The 20,395-nt window shown below is 53.8% G+C and overlaps 1 protein-coding gene across 2 annotated transcripts in view; it reads right to left on the minus strand.

The window, feature by feature from the left end:
- The window catches only part of EZH2 (enhancer of zeste 2 polycomb repressive complex 2 subunit), a 47,775-nt gene that overhangs the window by 19,870 nt on the left and 7,510 nt on the right, over window positions 1-20,395 (minus strand). Inside the window, exons 2-3 of one of the 2 annotated variants that reach the window (XM_056106797.1) lie at window positions 3,234-3,357; window positions 2,408-2,509 (exon numbers count right to left, since the gene is read on the minus strand). In XM_056106797.1, coding sequence (XP_055962772.1) covers window positions 2,408-2,509; window positions 3,234-3,350 — 219 coding nt within the window. In that variant the 5' untranslated portion in view covers window positions 3,351-3,357. Of the gene's footprint in view, window positions 1-2,380; window positions 2,510-3,233; window positions 3,358-20,395 lie in introns of both variants that reach the window. The other variant, XM_056106796.1, reaches the window with a different exon arrangement.

Below are 20,395 nucleotides of genomic sequence, written 5' to 3' on the forward strand. Positions count from 1 at the left end.
TGAACTTTACTCATTCCTTAATGCATCTGAGCAAAATGTACTCAGGGGCCTACATCAGATCATTAGAGCAAGCAAACCGACAACTCTTGGAAGGCTCAATTTCCTTGCTGGAGAGGAGGGAAAAGGCATTAACACACCATGAACTACCACGAGGTAATTTGTGCAGAGTACCCATCTCCACACCAGAAATTGATGCAGTGCATTTTGAGAACTATAACTGGTAGAAAAATTAGAATTCTGGGGATTGAAGAGAAAGTACCGCGAGTTTGGCGTTTGCGTTGCATGCAGGAGACCCGGGTTTGATCCCCGGGTACTGCCAGGGGCAGCGGCCTAAGCACAGAGCCTGGAGTAATCCCTGAGCACCGCTGGGTGTAATCCAGAAAGAACAAATCTACGTGTCTCTGCTTTACGTCCCCAAAATGCTGAAATTTATTCCTCCAAAGGGGGGGGGGGGGAAGAGTTTTTTTTCCCCCCTTCACCTCAAAATTTCCCTACGGTCACTAGACAAAGCTTTCTAAAAAGTATGACCACTTTTAAGGGTGTTTAGAGGATCCTCCCAGGAGGGGAGATGAATGTGGAAAGTAGACTATGGACTGAACATGTTTGCCACTCAAAGCCTCTTTTGCAGACCACAACACCCAAAAGGAGAGAGAGAACACAGGGGATTGCCCTGCCACAGAGGCAGGGTGGGATGGGAGGGATGGGGGTGGGAGGGATATTATCCATGGTGGTGGAAAATGGGCACTGGTGGAGGGATGGGTATTTGATCGTTGTATAATTGAAACCCAAGCACAAAAAAATTGTAAATCTACAACTGTGCCTCATGGTGTTTCACTAATAAAAAAAAAAAAAAAGGACGACCACTTTTGAAAACACAGTGACAGCACAGAAAAGAATCCCTCTCACCCTTGGTACACTGAATCACCATTTTACCTCCGACACTGACTAGGCCCTCCGTCCCGGACAAAGAGGAAGGAATTTGCATGTGACACACATTTATGTAACTCCAGTCAGCAACGGAGTTGACAAATGAGTAAGAATCGTCCCAAGTCATAAAAAACCACCCAAGCCACCATCAAACGCAAAGTCTGAAGCTCACGCCCACAGCGGACAAGGCTGCGTACTGGACACACTCAAGATCTCAGATCGGTAAGGAAATACGGCTTGACCGTTACCACACAAATGGGGAGGGGGGACGGGGAAATCACTGCTCGGTGAACGTTATTTTTTAGAACAAACTTCAGTGTTCAGGAGATTCCACGTTTCAACTGAGAAATCTTCATCTCAGATGCAGGGCAAGCCCCTCCAAACCACCTTCTCCTTTTGCTCTGGAGAAGAACCCGGGGCTCACAGAGCCCCGCCTGGCCTGACCCATGACTTTCCCTGCGTCTCTGCTCAACTCATGTTCTAGGTTCTGTGGTCTGTGTTCTAGGTTCTGTGTTCTGTGTTCCATGCCGTCTTTTACAGTGCTTCAACCAGATCTACCGCTGGCTTCTTTCTATACAGCTGAAATCTCTGTTCCCTTCCTCTCTTTTTTGGAGGGTGGGCCTGGGGGGGTTCATCCCCACATCCCGTGCACATGGATGGGCCTGGTGAGCCCCGAGTTCCAGTCACTTCTACGGCTTTCTTTTTCCTCTCGCTGCCGCTACTTTCGTGTACTAGTTGATTCCAGATGCTAAGAACAGCATTGCCTTCCCTTGAAAATACAAAAGTCTTGGGGCTGGAGCAATAGCACAGCGGGTAGGGCATTTGCCTTGCACACGGCCAACCCGGGTTCGATTCCCAGCATCCCATATGGTCCCCTGAGCACCGCCAGGGGTGATTCCTGAGTGCAGAGCAAGGAGGAACCCCCTGAGCATCACCGGGTGTGATCCAAAAAGCAAAAAAAAAAAAAAAGAAAATACAAAGTCTTTAAGTGACCGAGACTTACCCAACTCAGAAAATGCCACAAAAAGAAACCAATCACTTGAAACCAATTTAAAACTCCTCATAGTGAGCCTGAGAGTTTGAAAAACGTCAGTCATGAGTATGAATGTCACACACACACACACCAAAAAAAAAAAAATTTGTTTTCATCGTGGTGAATCCACACGAGGGAGTGAAAACATAACTGAGTCAGGAAGCTTTGTTCTATTAGTGATCTGATGAGGGCGTTAAGAGGAATTCCAAGTCAGGGTTTTCTTTTTTGTTTTTTTTTTTTTTTCAGTCAGGCATCACGGGGAAAGCCTGTTCTCCACACTGCCCAGGGAATCGCGAGAACCAAGGGTCCCTAGCAGCTGCACAGTAAGAAAACCCCCGCGGGGAGAGGCCCCGCCGGGAGCCACCGCCACTCCACGGCCCGAGACGCGCTGCCAAGACTCCAGCGCGCGAGTGAACCAACCTCCCTGGTCCCGCGCAATGAGCTCACGGAAGTCAGGATGTGCACGGGCTGGATCCTTCGCTGCTTCCACTCCTGGTTCAAGATCTCCGTCCTCTCCACGATTTTCTGGCGGTTCGAGCTAAACATGCTCTTTGGGAAGAGAGAGAGAAGAGAGCGTTCATTGCGGGTCTGGTGCGTCCTTGGCTGCTCGGCCGCTTCCCCGGGCAGTGACGGGCCCAAGGGGTCCGGCTCCAGCGCCCAGAAACCCGAGATCGCTGTGAGCGTGGACAAGGAACAGGAAATTACTCCCGCGCTCAGGAAATTCTGGGTTTAAAAAAAAAAAAAATCACAGCCGCACGACCCGAGGGCTCACTTGCTATTCTGCACTCTGGGGTCCGAGGTTTGGCCCCTGAAACTCCAGGGCTGCCAAGCAACTCCAGGACCAGCTCCCAAGCCCCCGGGCACAACACATCATGACCCCCGAAAAAGGGAAACAAAAATCACAAGTCCTTTATAAACACAAAACCAAAACCCAGGGGCCGGAGGAAGGCGCATTTTGCACGCGGCCAACCTGGGTTCGACCCCCGGCATCCGGCAGGGTGCCCTGAGCACCGCCAGGAGTGATTCCTGAGCGCAGAGCCTGGAGCCGGGTGTGGTCCCCAATACCCCCAAAAGAGAATAACCCAAGAAGCGTCCTCCTCTGGCGTGCGCGTAGTGGGGAGTGCTTTATTAAGGTCACCATCTCCCGCTGCGGAGTCGCCCGCACCGAGGCCGGGAGCACTGGACGCAGGATGTGGACTGCGCGCGCACGCGTGGGCTGGGGGGGCTGGGAGACCCTGATGGGCTCGGGCAGTGCACGGAGGACAAAGTGTACCTTGACTTCATCAGCCCGCCTGAACCTCTTGAGCTGCCGCAGTCGCATATACTCGGATTTTACACGCTTCCGCCAACAAACTGGTCCCTTCTCAGATTTCTTGCCAGTCTGGCCCATGATTATTCTAAAAGCAATGGTTTCATATTAAAAATCACTCTCTCACCAGCCTCAATGTGAAGTTTGCACTTTATTCCCCCCCCCCGTACAACAAAAGAAAGAACACGGGTTACTCTGCGGGCATCCGCAGGAGGCATCTGGGGGGGCAGATGGTACGGGAGGTGTCTGCTCGCGCAAGCCCGCCAGGGCTGGACCCCGGCACCCCCGACAGAGTCAGCACCACCAGGAGTGACCCCTGAGCGTGGAGACAGGAGCAAGCCCCGAGGCATAAAAACAAGAACGCTTCACACCATTCACAAGGTCTTATTTAATGCAACATTTAGCGTCATTTGTATTCGGAGGTGCTGCCCTCCTGCAGAGCCAACGCCGTAGAGATGCGTGAGCTCAGCTCGCTACAGGCGTTAGGGGGATTCTAGCAGGCGGTTCCGTCTGTGAGACCCACACTGTGAAGGGGCAAAAATGCTGAAACATCCCAGACACGGAACAAATGACATAATCGATAATAAATCGAAAAAAGTACCATTTACCAATAACTCACTGAGGGGGGAGGGGTAGTATCTTTACAGAGAGTAAACGCACAGCGGGGAGGGTGTTTGCCTTGCACGCAGCCGACCCGGGTTCGATTCCCAGCATCCCATAGGGTCCCCTGAGCACCGCCAGGAGGAATTCCTGAGTGCAGAGCCAAGAGTGCATCACCAGGAGTGACCAAAAAAGCAAATAATAATAATAATAATAATAATAATAAGCTGAGAGATAAGATGGGGTAGGGAACCACCTGGCCTCCTTGGCGCAGCCGCAGGACCAACCTGTGGAGCTGGTTTCAAGAGCAGCGGCCCGGTCTGTTCGCCAGCAACATCTGTGTGGCTGGGCTGGGTTGGGCCCATTCCCAGGAGGGTCCTTGGGGGCGAGCGGTCTTGCTGAGCAAGAGTGTAAAGCCCGGAGCCTCTGGAACTGCACTGCACGGTCCCAAGAACTGTCAGATGTTGCCCCAACCCGGCACAGATTCCTCCCAAGACACAGAAGCGCCCCATCCCAGCAGGGATGACGGAGCCCACCTAATTCCCGGGAACCAGAGGTCAGTGGGGAGAAAAGAGGGGTGGGGAGATGAAGCTCCTTTGGGGTGTCTGGGCCCCTGGCTGCAGGCCTGCGCCCACACGGTCCCTTCCCACCACGCCTGCGGCTCTGACGGTGCAGGTCTGTGTCCCCTACCCGAAGCCATGTCCGGCCAGAAGAAAGAAACTATCGAAATGCCCGTGCATTAGCAGAAAGAAACTATCAAAAGAACTCGCCACTCTATCCGGATGCATGTGAACACATCCAAGTGTTTAAATTTCTCACTCAAAAAAAGATCACTTTCAGCCGGAAGGACACCGGCGCGGCTTTTACAAGGCTATGAAAACGGTTTCTCTTAAACCAAAACCGACGCTAGTTCTTGTCGTTCCAACAAGATGCTGTTTCTGGTGAAAACCCAAAACACTGATTATGCTTTAATTCAAAACTCAAGCCAGATCAGGTCAGGGGAACTGCAAAACCTTAACAGAACGCAGTAAAAACGGAGAGAATGACAGCGGTGCCAGGGGTTCGAGGAAGCTGTCCCTGAAGCAGAACGACATTCCCGGGAACCAGAGATTAGCGGGGAGAAAAGGTGGGGGGGGGGGTGGAAGCTCCTTTGGGGTGTTCGGGCCCCGGGAGCAGAGCCCCGTCTCAGAACCCACAGACCCCTGACGCTGCTCAGGGATTTCCCAATCCTGCCATTCACGCCCAGGCTACAGGAGACGGAGTTTCCGCCGGCAGCTCAGGGTGCAGATACAGCACCCACCGCCCACTCACTAACGGGGGCCACCTGGCCAGGCGCCGTCTCAAACTCTCCGCCACTGATGTACCGAAAGCGACAGCGGCACACCACATCTAACGGGGTATAAAGTGGAAGGGCAACTGACCTCATCCCAATCAGAAAAACAAAGAAAATTAGCACACAAAGGCTCAACCTGTAGTAGCAAGGTGTTAGTAACCCTCGCTGGCTCCAGGGTGAGACACAACACTCTCACACTTTTAAGTTTCCTCTAAGGAAACTTTTTTGGATTTTTGGTGGAATATTCACAACCGGTATCACCTGTCCTCCCGTTGTTCACTGAGTTGCTCGAGCAGGCGCCAGTAATTTCTCCATTCGCCCCCCCCCAGCCCTGAGATTTTTAGCAGCCTCTCCTTACTCGTCCTTCCCAACGCTGCCGCATTGGACGCTCTTTCAGTGTCAGGGGAATGAGGCCCGTTTTTGTTACTGTTTTTGGCATATCAAATACGCCACGGGGAGCTTGCCAGGCTCTGTCAAGCGGGTGGGAATACCTTCGGTGGCTTGCCGGGCTCTCGAGAGGGACGAAGGCTTTTGGGGCGATCTCGAATCACTTTTACAGGTGTTCCCGGAATACAGAATAAACTATGTAGGACCTGCTTTGGGGAAGGCTTGGGTGGGGGTGGGAAAATTCAAAGTAGCGGTGGGAAGGTGTAATGGTGCCAGGATTGGTGTTGGGGCTATTAAATGTAATAAATCGTTGTGAACAACTTTTTTTTTTTTTTTTGCGTCACACCTGGCGATGCACAGGGGTTACTTCTGGTTCATGCACTCAGAGATTACTCCTGGCGGTGCTCAGGGGACCATATGGGATGCTGGGAATCGAACCCGGGTCAGCTGCGTGCAAGGCAAACGCCCTCCCCGCTGTGCTATCGCTCCAGCCCCCATTGTGAACAACTTTTAATAGCACTGTAACACTGTCCTCCCGTTGTTCATCAATTTGCTGGAACGGGCATCAGTAACATCTCCATTGTAGGACTTGTTGTTACCATGTTTGGCATATCGAATATGCCACGGGGAGCTTGCCGGGCTCTGCCATGCGGGCAGGATACTCTCAGTAGCTTGCCAGGCTCTCTGAGAGGGGCGGAGGAATCGAACCCGGGTCGGCCGCATGCAAGGCAAACGCCCTACCTGCTGCACTAAACATTTTTTTTTAAAAAAAGACAGAGGGGCACCTTTCCAAGATCTGGACGGAGATCACACTCAGAGACCTACAGACCCGGGGGGTAGCATATCCCTCTGGAAAAGGGTCCCGGGCAGGGCTGGGTGCTTTCCAATGTTCCAGGACCGAGGGTGCATTTATACATACATACATACATACATACATGCACACGGGGGCGCACACGCGCACCTTTCAGGACACTGAAGACTCTCATTTCCCAAATCAAACCGAACTCCAGGATGCCAAACCCCAGCTCACCCGGAGCCCTGGCTGTGCCCCACGACCCACCTTCTCTGGGAACTTCCCTCCACCCCGCCAGCGACAGCCAGGGTCAGACACGATCAGGGTCTGACCCTCGTCACAGTGGAGACTCTCAACACGCTCCCTGCAACGCGAGGGCGAGAATGTCCTTCTCCCGGGTGCAGACTTAAGCCTGGGCACGCGACATGCAGAGAGGCTGGGAGGCCACCTGTGGCCACGACGAACAGGCAAGCACTGTGCGGGAGGAGGAGGAGGAGGAGGAGGAGGAGGAAGAGCGAAGAGAATAGGGCGAGCGGGGTCCGGACAGCGAGCTCGGGAACCCGATTGCAGAACCACTCAGTGATGACCCGGGACCCCAAGTAAGACTCCTGCCACACACAAAGTCCACCCAGGGCTGGTCCCCGGCCCCAGAGACGCCCTGCACACCACTGCCTACGCTGACTCCCTCTGCCTCTCTGCGCTCCAACGGCAGAAGCACCATCCCAACACAGCTCTGCTCCCCAGAGAGGGCCCCGCACAGGACTCCACCCCCGGTGCTCGGGGGACCATGCAGGATGCGGGGGGGGGGGGGAAACTGGGTTGCTCTAGCCCAAGCCCAGCCACCCGGGGTTCTGGTGCCAAGGCAAACGCCCTCCCCGCTGTGTGGCTGCTCGGACCCAGGGAGGAGCCGCTCCTTTGCTCTTTGGGGCGTTCCGCAGAGGGTCTGGATGCGCCTCCCTTCGGGAACAAGGACAGCACCAGACTCTTGTGCTAAGGAGAGAGAGTCCTTCCGTGCTCCTTCTGGAGAATTCGCTACTGGGGCTGGGCCAGGGAGACAGAAAAGCCTGCAGCAGAAATAAGAAAGGGGGAAAAAATCAGAAGGCAGAAAGACAGACGCTGGGGCTGGAGCAACAGCACAGCGGGTAGAGCGTTTGCCTTGCACGCGGCCTACCTGGGTTCGATTCCCAGCATCCCATAGGGTCCCCCAAGTACCGCCAGGAGTGATTCCTGAGTGCACAGCCAGGAATAACAATCCCTGAGCATCGGCTGGGTGTGACCCCAAAAAAAAAAAAAAAAAGGCAGACGCCCGGAGAGATACAGCAGGGGCAAGGGAGGGCATTTGCCTTGCACACAGTTGGCCCAGGTTCAATTCCCAGCTCCCCATCTGGTCCCCAGCAGATTCCTGAGTCCCTGGCCCCTGGTCCCAAGGAGTCATTCCTGAGTGAAGAGCCAGGAATAACCCCTGAGCACCTCTGGGTATGGCCCAAACGGTCCCCCCTCCAAAAAAAGTATATATATATAGGGACAAGAGACCAATCTTCCTACCAAGGAAATCCAAACAGAATGAAAGAGCTCGGCGCTTTCCCTAGAGGGGGTCTGCACACGGCAGCCCCCCCAACGCAGAGTCAGGGAAGGACAGTAACATCACAGAGGAAGATGCGGCCTCACCAGGTGATCAGGTGAGACATCAGTAATGGGCCACATGGCATGCACGCACCCCACGCCGGGTGACAGAGGGAAGCCCCCATTCCTGTGAGAGTCACCCTGGAACCTCTCGACCTCATCACCCAAACCTCAATGAGTCACAAGAAAGCGCCAGGGCAGCCCAAACTGAAGGACGTGCCCATGAAATAACCAACGCTCCTCTAAGTCGGTCAGAGAACAGAGACTCAGACTCAGATGCAGAGACTGCGACACGGCCCTGGGGACAAAGCCACACACCAGGGGGTGCTCAGGGGCTACTCCAGGAGGTACAGGGAACCATAAGGGATGGCAGGGCTCGAACCCGGGTCGGCCTGTTTACGAGGCACCTGCCCTACTTGCTGTAGTCTCTCGAGTCCACGATGTAAATTAAATTTTAATCAGTCGCAACCTCAGAGTCTATTTCTTAATTTTGACAAACACACTCTGAGATGGAGTTTCTTAACAACCTTCCACACCTGCAGACCAGCAGTTATAAATAACTGAAGGCGACAGTCCAGCCGGTCAGTCGCTTGCCCTGCAAACCCGGGCTTGATCCCCGGCATCCCATACGGTCCCCGAGCCCACCAGGAGAATTTCAATCTCTTGAGTGCAGAGACAGGAGTCAGTCCTGCGCAATCACTGGGTATGCCCCCAACCCCCATTAAAAAAAAAATCAAAAAGTCAAAACACAATAAACAACCAAGGCGCAGACCAATTCCTGTCCACCTTTTTACAGCTGCAGACCAGCACTGGCCCAAAGACCACTGATACTGACCCTCTCAATGCCATCGGCCATGCAAACAGAAGCCGGGAAAAAAAATACCAAACAAATGAAGGGATATCAAATTAAGATTCTGCAGTGCAAAAAAAATGGTAATTCCAACAAAGACACCCTGCAAAATGGAAATTATTACTATCCACCCGCCCCATCTGAGCTAAGGATTAATATCCAAAATATATACAGAAAGTACTCACTAAACAAAAAATTGAATGGAGAGAAGATCCCAACAGACACATCTCCAATAAAACATACAGATGAGATGGCTCAACCCTACCCCTATCTGAAACAGGGAGAAACGGAGCAGATGCCAAGAGCAGAAACGCTGGTCCCTTCAGAGAAACGCAAACCAGAACAAGGAGCACCACCTCACACCAGTCAGAGCGGCGGGGACAATCAGAGGGGCAACGTGGTCCACTGCTGAGGGGGACACCGTGTAGGTCCCTCCCTGTGGAACAAAGGATGGCGAGTTCTCAAAAAATTCCGAACTCCACTTCCACGTCTCCCAGCAATTCCACCTCTTGGCGTTTACCCGAAGAGCCAAAGGATTTAAGGAGGTACTGCGTGAAGAGACACCCCGTTATGTGCATAACGGCACGAGCCACAGTGGCCACGACCGAAAAAGCTCCAAGTGCTAAATTAGTCCTATACTAAGTTCCTTCCGACACGAGGAGTTCCTTTTCCTTGCTCTTCCACTTTCCAGTAACTTTTCTATTTTAGGAAGGAAGGAAGGAAGGAAGGAAGGAAGGAAGGAGGGAGGGAGGGAGGGAGGGAGGGAGGGAGGGAAGGGAAGGGAAGGGAGGGAGGGAGGGAGGGAGGAAGGAAGGAAGGAAGGAAGGAAGGAAGGAAGGAAGGAAGGAAGGAAGAAGGAGGGAGGGAGGGAAGGGAAGGGAAGGGAGGGAGGGAGGGAGGAAGGAAGGAAGGAAGGAAGGAAGGAAGGAAGGAAGGAAGAAGGAGGGAGGGAGGGAGGGAAGGGAAGGGAAGGGAGGGAGGGAGGGAGGGAGGGAGGGAGGAAGGAAGGAAGGAAGGAAGGAAGGAAGAAGGAGGGAGGGAGGGAGGGAAGGGAAGGGAGGGAGGGAGGGAGGAAGGAAGGAAGGAAGGAAGGAAGGAAGGAAGGAAGGAAGAAGGAGGGAGGGAGGGAGGGAAGGGAAGGGAAGGGAGGGAGGGAGGGAGGGAGGAAGGAAGGAAGGAAGGAAGGAAGGAAGGAAGGAGGGAGGGAGGGAGGGAGGGAAGGGAAGGGAAGGGAGGGAGGGAGGGAGGAAGGAAGGAAGGAAGGAAGGAAGGAAGGAAGGAAGGAAGGAAGGGAGGGAGGGAAGGAAGGAGAGAAGGAAGGAAGGAAGGATGAAGGAAGGAAAGAAGGAAGGAAGGAAGGAAGGAAGGAAGGAAGGAAGGAAGGAAGAAGGAGGGAGGGAGGGAGGGAAGCGAAGGGAGGGAGGGAGGGAGGAAGGGAAGGAAGGAAGGAAGGAAGGAAGGAAGGAAGGAAGGAAGGAAGGGAGGGGATGGAAGGAAGAAAAAGAGAGGAAGGAAGGAAGGAAGAAGGAAGGAAGGAAGGAAGGAAGAAGGAGGGAGGGAGGGAGGGAGGGAAGGGAAGGGAGGGAGGGAGGGAGGGAGGGAGGGAAGGAAGGAAGGAAGGAAGGAAGGGAGGGGATGGAAGGAAGGAAAAGAGAGGAAGGAAGGAAGGAAGGAAGGAAGGAAGGGAGAGGATGGAAGGAAGGAAATACAACTGTCCAAGAAAGAAAGAGAGAGAAAAAATACAAGTGTCCAAGAATAAACAAGAAAGAAAGAAAGAAAGAAAGAAAGAAAGAAAGAAAGAAAGAAAGAAAGAGAAAGACAAGTGTCCAAGAACAAACGTGTGGGACAGGACCTGTGGCCTACGCTCCTAGTGGCACCCTTCTCAGCTGTAAGACGGAACTGTGCTGTCTGCGATGCTATAAAGCTCGCCCCCGAGGGAGGCCGGGAGAGATGCAGACGGGACGCTTCACGTGAGGACAGAGACCAGGTGAGGCGAGAGCAGTTAGCCAGCTGGTGACAGAGCCCGAGAGCTGGCTGAGGCGAAGGTGAGGGACCCCGAGGCACTGACTGGCGTGAGGGCGACCGTGGTGGGTGCGGGCTGGAAGCCCAGGCCAGACGCGCTCCTAACATGGGTGATGCCGAGGAAGCAGAGGAAGGAAGCGGAGACCGAAGGCAGGTCAGGTACCCCGTGGCCCCGTGAAACACCCCCTGGAAAGCAGCTCACGGGCCAGCGCTGGGCCCCTCGCCTGGCACCCTCGTACCACGTCCAGTCCCCTCAGCCCGCCAGGAGTGACCCCGAGCGCAGGGCAGGGAACCCTGAGCACCCCCGGGTGTGGCCGAAAACCAACACACAAAGCAAAGAGCATCAAACGGAAAGAATCTCAAAGGCGCGGGTGATTCAAACTATCAAGAACAGCCAAGTCAGGGGCCAGCGCGTTCGGACACGGGACAGCAGGGACGGTGCTGGCCTTGCACGCGGCCCACCTGGGTCCAGCCCCGCCATCCCATAGGGCCCCTGAGCACTTCCAGGGGTGGCCCCAAAGAGAGAGGCGGGGGGGGGGGGGCAGGGGGAGGAGACAGGTGCTGACTCAGGAGTAATGGAGACAGCTAGGATTTTTTTTTTTTTTTTTTTTTTTTTTTTGCTTTTTGGGTCATACCTGGCAGTGCACAGGAGTTACTCCTGGCTCTGCACTCAGGAATTACTCCTGGCAGTGCTCAGGGGACCATATGGGATGCTGGGAATCGAACCTGGGTCGGCCGCGTGCAAGGCAAACACCCTACCCACTGTGCTATTGCTCCAGCCCCTAGAATTTTTTATAAACCTTAACTTCAAAGAAATTTGAATGAAAACTCCCTGTGTATAATCAATACTGATGGGGGTTTCGAACGTTCCTCCCGACACGCCCGGCCACTCAGTGCCCCCAGGCTGGAGGTTCATGCTCTGGCCCGAGGAGGTGCTCAGGGCCCCCTGGGGAAAACACCTGGAAACACTGGGGGCCCAAGGCCGATGGGCGATACCCGGGGGACCGCGTGACACTGGGCACTGACCCACACGAATCCCTGTCCCGTCTCTCATGCCTTTTTTTTTTTTTTTGCTTTTTGGGTCACACCCAGCGATGCACAGAAGTTACTCGTGGTTCATGCACTCAGGAATTACTCCTGGCAGTCCTCGGGGGACCCTAGGGGATGCTGGGAATCAAACCCGGGTCGGGCCGCGTGCAAGGCAAACGCCCTACCCGCTGTGCTATTGCTCCAGCCCCTCATGCCTGTTTTAAACTGAACACATGAAGATGCCCATGAGCTTACAAGAAGATCCGCCTGAAAACTACAACACACTTTTAGGTTTTCTCTATGAAGAGAAGTCCAAAATCTGAATCAAGAAACGTGTCCCGAATTACACTCGCACTGAACAGTAAAATAAAAGAGGTCCTGTATGCTGCAGGCCCAGTGCGATAGTGTGTAAGACGGTGAGAGAAGTAAGACCATTGCCCCCGCAGAGAAGACAAGTGTGAAACACAGAGAATGGCAGGAGACTGATGTTTGAATGGGAGAGTTAATACACATTCATTAACTACTTGGCGGGCCCCTGATGGGTGCCAGGTACTGTAACAGAGCTGAAGACTCCGCAGTTAACGAAAGGGCTGGGGGCGGGGCTCAGCCCCTGGGTTCAATCCCAGGCACTGCAGAAAATAAACGGGACCAGCGCTTCGGCGCTGTTTCAGATCAGGCTAATCGGAATGCCCGGCACCATGCTCTGCCTCTGAGCACTGCCCAGGGTCACCCCTAAGCAGAACCAGCAGCACCGGCTGACCACCACCAGGAGTGGCCCACACCCCCAAAGTAGTAGTAAGACACAAAAGGTCCCCGGGGCTGCCCACACCGGCCATCTCACCCCACCCGCGGGACAGCAGAGCCCACCACCACCACCACTGGCCGGCGATGACCACGTCCGCAAAGCCTGGAGAATGGCCTGGTGCCCGCCCCCCCCCCCCCCCCCCCCGCCCAGCACTGGGTCTGATCATTTTTAAGGCTTTATTTGTCAAAAACAAAGTTTTAGAAAACACTGAGGCAAACAACATTTCCTGTTAGAATTAAGCCTACTTAGTTTTAACAAAATAACACCATGAAATAAGTGTTGCTGATTAAACTGTAACAGTTCTGTGGGTTTTTTTGTGTTTGTTTGTTGGGGGGGGGGTCACAGCCTACCATTCATAACTTTCTATCTTTTTCTTTCTTGCCTCGCTCTTGGTTTTGTTTCTGTTTGGGGCCCACACCTGTAGAAGCTCACGGGTAACGTCGGCAGTGCTCAGGGGACCATGTGGGACGCCAAGGATCGAACCCAGACCGGCCACGGGCAAGGCAAGGTCCCCACCCACCGCACTATCGCTCCAACACTCAACTGGACCAGTTTATAATCATGTTTATCATAAGACATGCACACTCTTAAGAAACATATTAATTATTAACATGCATGCAAGGCTAGCTCGGGTTCCATTAACACTCAGAAGTTTGAAAACCAGCCTTGAGAAACAGCCGGAACACTGAAGTCATGTGGTTAACAGAGTGACCAGCTCCGGTGCCCTGAGGAGAAAGACAGTCCAGGATAAGCCCCCGGGGCAGCGGAACCCCGGGACTAACACAGGGGCCTGAGGACAGGCCCAGTGATGTGCCTGCAACTGTGGTGGCCGTCACAGGCTGCACCTGAGGTGGCTTACCAGAATGTAGGGCCGGGAACTTGAGGATCCATTCAGACACACACACACACACACACACACACACACACACACACACACACACAAAAAAAACCAGTAAGGGGGCCACAAACGCATGCCCAGCCGCAGTGGTCACCAAGGTCCACTCTGACAGCGCTCACTGGGGGTCCCAGCCCTGCATGCGGTGCTCACGCTGGACCATGGAATGACTGGAGGTGACCTGCAGCTCAGGGGTCTTAGCAGAGGGACCGGGACCACAGTGACTAACCCTCCAGGCCCTCGGGTGCTCACATGTGTGCTTTGCAAGATAAAGACGGGCACAAGAAGCCCCACCTCCAGACCCATGTATTCAACTTGTCTTGTAGGGGGTCGCCCCCTGCGGTGCTCAGGAATCCCAGGGTCCTATGGACCGAACATGACTCCCACATGCTAACACATGCTCTATCTCCTTCAACAAAAGAGCACGCTATCTCCCCAGTCCCTTAAAACATAAAAAGAGTCAGTGTATGAAAAAAAATAAATAATAATGGGCTACAGCACAGTGGGTAGGGCTCTTGCCTTACATGCGTCCAACCCAGGTTCGATGCCCGGCACCCGATACAGTCCCCACCAGAAATGTTCCCTAAGCAGAGAGCCAGGAGTGAGCCCTGGGCACAGCGAGCTGTGGCTCAACCTCAAATTAATTTTTAAGGGGCCAGAGCAATAGTACAGTGGGTAGGGCATCTGCCTTGCACGCGACCAACCTGGGTTGGATCTCCGGCATTGCGTTCGATCCCCCAAGGACCACCAGGTATGACTCCTGAGCGCAGAATTAGGAGTGACCCCTGAACATTGCCGGCTGTGACCCAAGGGCTGGAGCAATGGCACAGTGATAGGGCGTTCGCCTTTCAAGCGGCCAACACGGCCGACCCGAGTTCGATTCCTCCGCCCCTCTCGGAGAGCCCGGCAAGCTCCCGAGAGTATTCGATATGCCAGACACAGTAACAACAAAGTCTCCAATGGAGACGTTACTGGGCCCGCTTGAGCAAATATATATATATATATATATATATATATATATATATATATTCTACACAAATTGGGGGAACAGAGCAATAGAACAGTGGGTAAGGTACATGCTGGACCCTGGTTCGACCCCAGGCACCCCACACAGTCCCCTGAGCCCACCAGGAGTGATCGCTGAGCAGAGCCAGGAATAAGTCCCAGGCACTGCCGGGCACGACCCCCCCAAAAACAAATGAAGAAGAATGGTGTCATTATTTTTTTTGCCAGCTGCTTTAATATCTGCCTTAATAGAAGACAGCTGAATTCTCCTATCTGTTTTCTTTCCGTTTGTTCCAATATGTTGTTTTGGTTGCAGAGTCTGAAGAAAATCCAGCTCCAAATTCTGAGCTGCACAAGAGAAAAAAGTGCACGAGTGGCCTTTGAGGCTATTTGTGGATCTCACATTTGGTATTCCACCAAAAATGTTCTATGGGAAAAACGGCTAGTTCAGCCTGCAACTCAGCCGCCAGACCTTCCCTGAACACCAGCCTTCCTCAGTAAACACGCTAGTTCCTGGGCTGGGGAGACAGCACAGCGGGGCGGAAACTTGACTGGCACGCGGCTGACCCAGGTTCAATCCCCGGCATCCCATATGGTCCCCCCGAGCCTGCCAGGAGGAAGTCCTGAGCGCAGAGCCAGGAATAACCACGGGGCATGCTGAGTGTGGCCCAAGGCCAAAAGCCAAAGGGGGAAGGGAAAAGAAAAAAAAAACAACGACACAAAAAGCCTACAAAAAATTGTCTTGCAACTAAATGACAAAATAATCAACATCAAGGACAGTTAGTGGAGGACACTTAGTTATTAATGCTCAAACTATGAATGTAACTGAGAGCCCGCTATCCTAGGGTTCATGTCTGGGGCCAGAGCAAGAAAACAATGAAGAGGATGTCGATCCCCAGCCTCCCATAGGGTCCCCTGAGCACAGAGCCAGGAGTCCCCCCTGAGCACTGCTGGGTGTGGGCCAAAGAGCAAAACTAAAGACTCATGTCTGGCAGACACGAGGTATACCACCACTCGACTCCCACAGTAAAAGAAACGAGGTTAGTCCCAGGGTCCTTTCCACAAAACACACAAGCTCCTGCCTCATGGGTCTAAACGGTCACGCAAATGACCCGCAAGACGCCAGCAGGGAAGCCTCGAGCGTCCAGTGTGGAGGCCCTGGAGAGCCAGAGCTGCGGGGAGCCTGGGAAGTGCTCAGCCGGGGGTGTGGGGGCGGTTTCAAGGACAGGCAGCTTCGCCAGATGGCAGAATTGTGCAAGGCAGGATAGAGGAGCACTGTGGGACTGAGCAGTGTGAGCACACCCAAGCTCCCCAAGCATAGCCTCTCGCTTCACCCACCCTGTGGCAACTGCAGGATTTTTCCCTTTCTCAGAGCTGCATCGTATTCCACTGCGTGTAGAGACAACTTCCTGACCCATTCACCGGTAGTTGGGAATCTGAGTTGTTTCCCTATCTCGACCACTGAACTAAGCGCTGGAACCAACACAGGTGCGCATCGACCCGGAAATGCGATTCTCATCTCAGGAGCTGACTGGGATTTCAGCCATGTAATCCCTAGAACGATTTCCTTGCGATTCTCGATCGGCAAGAACGGCGGGGAGGGGACGGAAGGTTATGAAACGGGCTGGAACATGCCTTCTGTGAAGCCATCTAGGTCGAAAGTTGCTATCGTCCCGTCCCCAGCAGACGTCCTGGGATGAGCGTCTCCCCCTTCACCCCAGATGGGCGAAGAACGGGGGCGTCCATCCAACAAGAGCTTGAACGAGTCTTTTCTAGAACTATATTGAACAGTTAGGTTACTAAGGTTCACCCCACAGGCAGGCAAAATAGTGACACCATACCAAAAATTGTTTTTAAAAAGGAGAGGGGCTGGAGTGATAGCACAGCGGGTAGGGCATTTGCCTTGCACGCGGCCGATCCGGGTTCGATCCTCGGCATCCCATATGGTCCCCTGAGCACTGCCAGGAGTGCAATTCCTGAGTGTAAAGCCAGGGGGAACCACTGAGCATCGCTGGGTGCGACCCCCCAAAAGGAAAAAAAAAAGGGGGGTAAACTCGGGAACACCAACTGGGTGCTGTACAACCCAAGTCAATTCTGCCACAACCCCAAGGGCATCTAACCCCCTCCCCCACCCCCACCCCCCCACAAACGCCATCTCCAACTGTCACCTGGGCTGCCCCCAGGCCTAATCCAAGGTCCCCACTACACTACTCCCTCATTAGCTTCTTTGTCAGAACAGCTGCAGCTCGCAGGAGGGAAGGGGGATTCCCTTATTAGAAAGGACAAAAGGCCCCATCTGGGCAGGGAGGGGCCGCTCAGCAGGGCAGGGAAGTGTCTGGGGGGGGACTCAGAGGTGGGGGGGGCAGGGACCTGAGACCCTCCATCACTCGGCTGCCTCCCTCCCGTGGCAACACCCGCCCCCTTCCTGGGCGCTTCCCATCACATGAACCTAAGTCCAGGTGCGGTCTCTTATGAAGATCTCGACACCTTTGTCCTTGGTCAGCTTCCAGAGCTCCGTGTCCAAGCCAGAAGGACCCCCCCCCCCCCCCCCGCCGCGCCACTGGGTTCAGTCGCAAGAGGAGAAACATGAGGGACTGGAGAGGATAGCACAGTGGGGAGGGCATTTGCCTTGCCCGCAGTGGCCGACGACCTGGGTTCGATTCCCAGCATCCCATAGGGTCCCCCGAGCACCGCCAGGGGTAATTCCTGAGTGCAGAACCAGGAGGAACCCCTGAGCATCACCAGGTGTGACCCAAAAAGCTAAAAAAAAAAAAAAAAAAAAAAAAAAAAAAACAGAGAGAGAGAGAGAAGAAATACAGAGGGTTTTCTCCAGGAGGGGCAGAAAGGCAGTGAGTCTTGACGTCAGAGCCTTGCACAAGCCCGTGTCCTCCACGCTACCCAGCAAGTGGGACTCCGGCCTTTAAAAATATTTTCTTGGGCTGAAGAGATGGTTGGGGCGGTGAGACACTTGCCCTGCACGAGGCCAAGCCCGATTTGAAGCCCAGGCAGGGTCTGTGGCTCCTGGAACATGGGCAGGGCTCAGTCCTGAGCAGGGCGGGAAGGGCTGCACAGGGCGCGTGTGGCCCCCAAAAGCCCAAAAATATCAAAATGAAACATCTTGGGACTGGAGCGAGAGCACAGCGGGGAGGGCGTTTGCCTCGCACGCAGGCGACCCGGGTTTGATTCCCAGCATCCTATATGGTCCCCCGAGCACCGCCAGGAGAAATTCCTGAGTGCAGAGCCAGAAGGAATCCCTGAGCATCACTGAGTGTGACCCAAAAAGCAAAAAAATAAAAATAATAAAGACATTAAGCCGAGTGCTGGAACACGGTAGGCCTGAATTACTCACAACTGTAAATCACAGACCCTTAATAAAAAACAAATTTTAGGGGCAGAGCGACAGTACAGGGGGTAGGGCGCTGGCCTTGCACGCCGCTGACCCAGGTTAGATCTCCAGCACCCCCGAATAGTCCTGCAAGTCCACCAGGAAAGCACTGCCAGTGTGCCCACCCCGACCCCCCAAAAAAGAACACGGAGCAAAGCTCACGGGGCAGGGAACAGAAAGCGTAGTCATGCGAAGCACCCAAAGCTGCTTCTAAAGAGACCTACTGGGGACGAAGCAAGGGGACAGTGGGCAGAGTGGACATAGTATGTGGGGGAAATCCTATCATTAACAGTGCTGGGAGCTTCAGAGCCTGATTTTCTTCCTTTTTAGGCATGAGGTCCTGGGACGGCAAAGGTAGTGCAGGGGTGGGGTGTGTGCCTTGCACGCAGCTGCCCCAGGTCCGACGCCCGGCGCCCCACACGGCTCCTTGAGCACTTCGAGGAGTCAGGAGCCCGGGTCCTCAACCAGCATCACAAAGGTTTGACAGCAAAGACGCCTGCCCACTCCGGACAAAACCTTTTCTCCCAGCTCTGCCACACAGCGTGGGGGGTGGGGGAGTCAGCTCACACACAAGCGGGGAGGGGAGGGAGGGCAGGGGGCGGGGGGGGGGTTTGCATCGTTCAGGGGGCCGGAGCACAGAGCGCATAGGGCGTCTGCCTTGCTCTCGGCCAATCCGGGTTCGGTTCCCGGCATCCCATATGGTCCCCCGAGCACCGCCAGGAGTAATTCCTGAGTGCAGAGCCAGGAGGAAACTCTGAGCATTGCTGGGTGTGATCCCGGCCCCCAAAAAAGACAAGAAAACTAAAGAAAAGGCTGTTTTAGGGGCAGGGGGCCTGAGAGGACTCAGCGAGACCAAAGAGAAGAAGCAAGATTGCAGGATGTTGGGCTGGAGCCATAGCACAGCGGGGAGGGCGTTTGCCTTGCACGCGGCCAACCCGGGTTCAATCCCCGGCATCCCATACGGTCCCCCGAGCACCGCCAGGAGTAATTCCTGAGTGCAGAGCCAGGAGGAACCCCTGAGCATCGCCAGGTGCGTCCCAAAAAGCCAAAAACAACAAGAAAACGATGGTCATGGCGGTAAATTAGTCAAGCAAAAGAAGAGATTTGTTTGCGGAAATGTTAAGTTTAACGTATTCAAACATAATACACTGAAGTCATCTTTTACAACTGAAAAATAGTAACTTCTCTATACCAGAATCTAGGCCCAAGATTGCTTTTAATTTATGTTCTCAATTATCCTTGAAAAAAATAAGGCTTTCTCACTGCCAAATGAAAAGCTGTGAATCTTCCAAAAATGACCCTGTAAAGACACTATCGCTGAACACCGCACAGCGCATCGGCTCCACTCAGAGCCCCGACACATTCACATTCGACACTATGGAAACAGTATCCTTCCGTCTCCAATGTTCTGCAAACACACAGCATCTAGTTTTGGTGACAACTAGTGAACTTGTGAATTAAGAATTTCTTTCAGGGTGGGACACCATCCGGTGTGATAGGTGCCGACCAGCACCCCCCCCCACACACACACACACATGACCCTGAGCCCCAGCAGGGAAGAACCCTGAGCCAAGAGCCAGGAGGAAGCCCTGAGCATCCCCAGTGTGACCCCGAAACCTTAAAAAAAAAAAACTCCTTGTATACAATTGAACTGAATTTAAACACTATGTAAACTTCCTGTATCAACTTACTTAACGTGATCTATAAACACCATCAGAAATACACGGCAGAGGGCTGGCCCGATAGCACAACGGGTAGGGTGTTTGCCTTGCACGCAGGCAGCCGACCCGGGTTCGATTCCGAGCATCCCATATGGTCCCCCTGAACACCGCCAGGAGTAATTCCTGAGTGCATGAGCCAGGAGTAAGCCCTGTGCATCGCCGGGTGTGACCCAAAAAGAAAAAAAAAAAAAAAGAAAGAAATACAGGGCAGAAAATGAAGTAATTTACAATACACACCTGACCGAGAACAGGAATCCAGACCGCAGGCAACCTGCAACTAACTCAGTAACCACCCAATCCCACGGCAGGGGCAGCGAGCAAGGGCTTGATCCAAAAACATCAAAAACTTAAGTTTACAAACAGCCGGAAGCGCAAGATGTCCAACACTCATCACCTGGGAAATCCAACTCCGCCATAGGGGAGGAGCACTCGCTGAGGGCCACGGGAGAGAGACAAGAGGAGCACTCACGGGAGGCCGGAGAGGGCGGGCGGGACCAGGGAGCCGGTGAGGACACCAGCTCCCAGGCAGCCTCCACAGAGCCGGACGTGGATGGGAAACGGCTCAAGCCCTTGGGAAGAGCGGGGCACTTTCTGATGAAGTTAAATCAATATTTATCCATGACTCAGCAATCCCGACTCCAAATCTACCCCAGAGAAGCCAAAAGCCCTGTGCACGGC

This window comes from Sorex fumeus, unplaced genomic scaffold (genome assembly GCF_029834395.1).
Source record: "Sorex fumeus unplaced genomic scaffold, SorFum_2.1 ptg000143l, whole genome shotgun sequence".
In the NCBI taxonomy this organism is placed as follows: Eukaryota; Metazoa; Chordata; class Mammalia; order Eulipotyphla; family Soricidae; genus Sorex; species Sorex fumeus.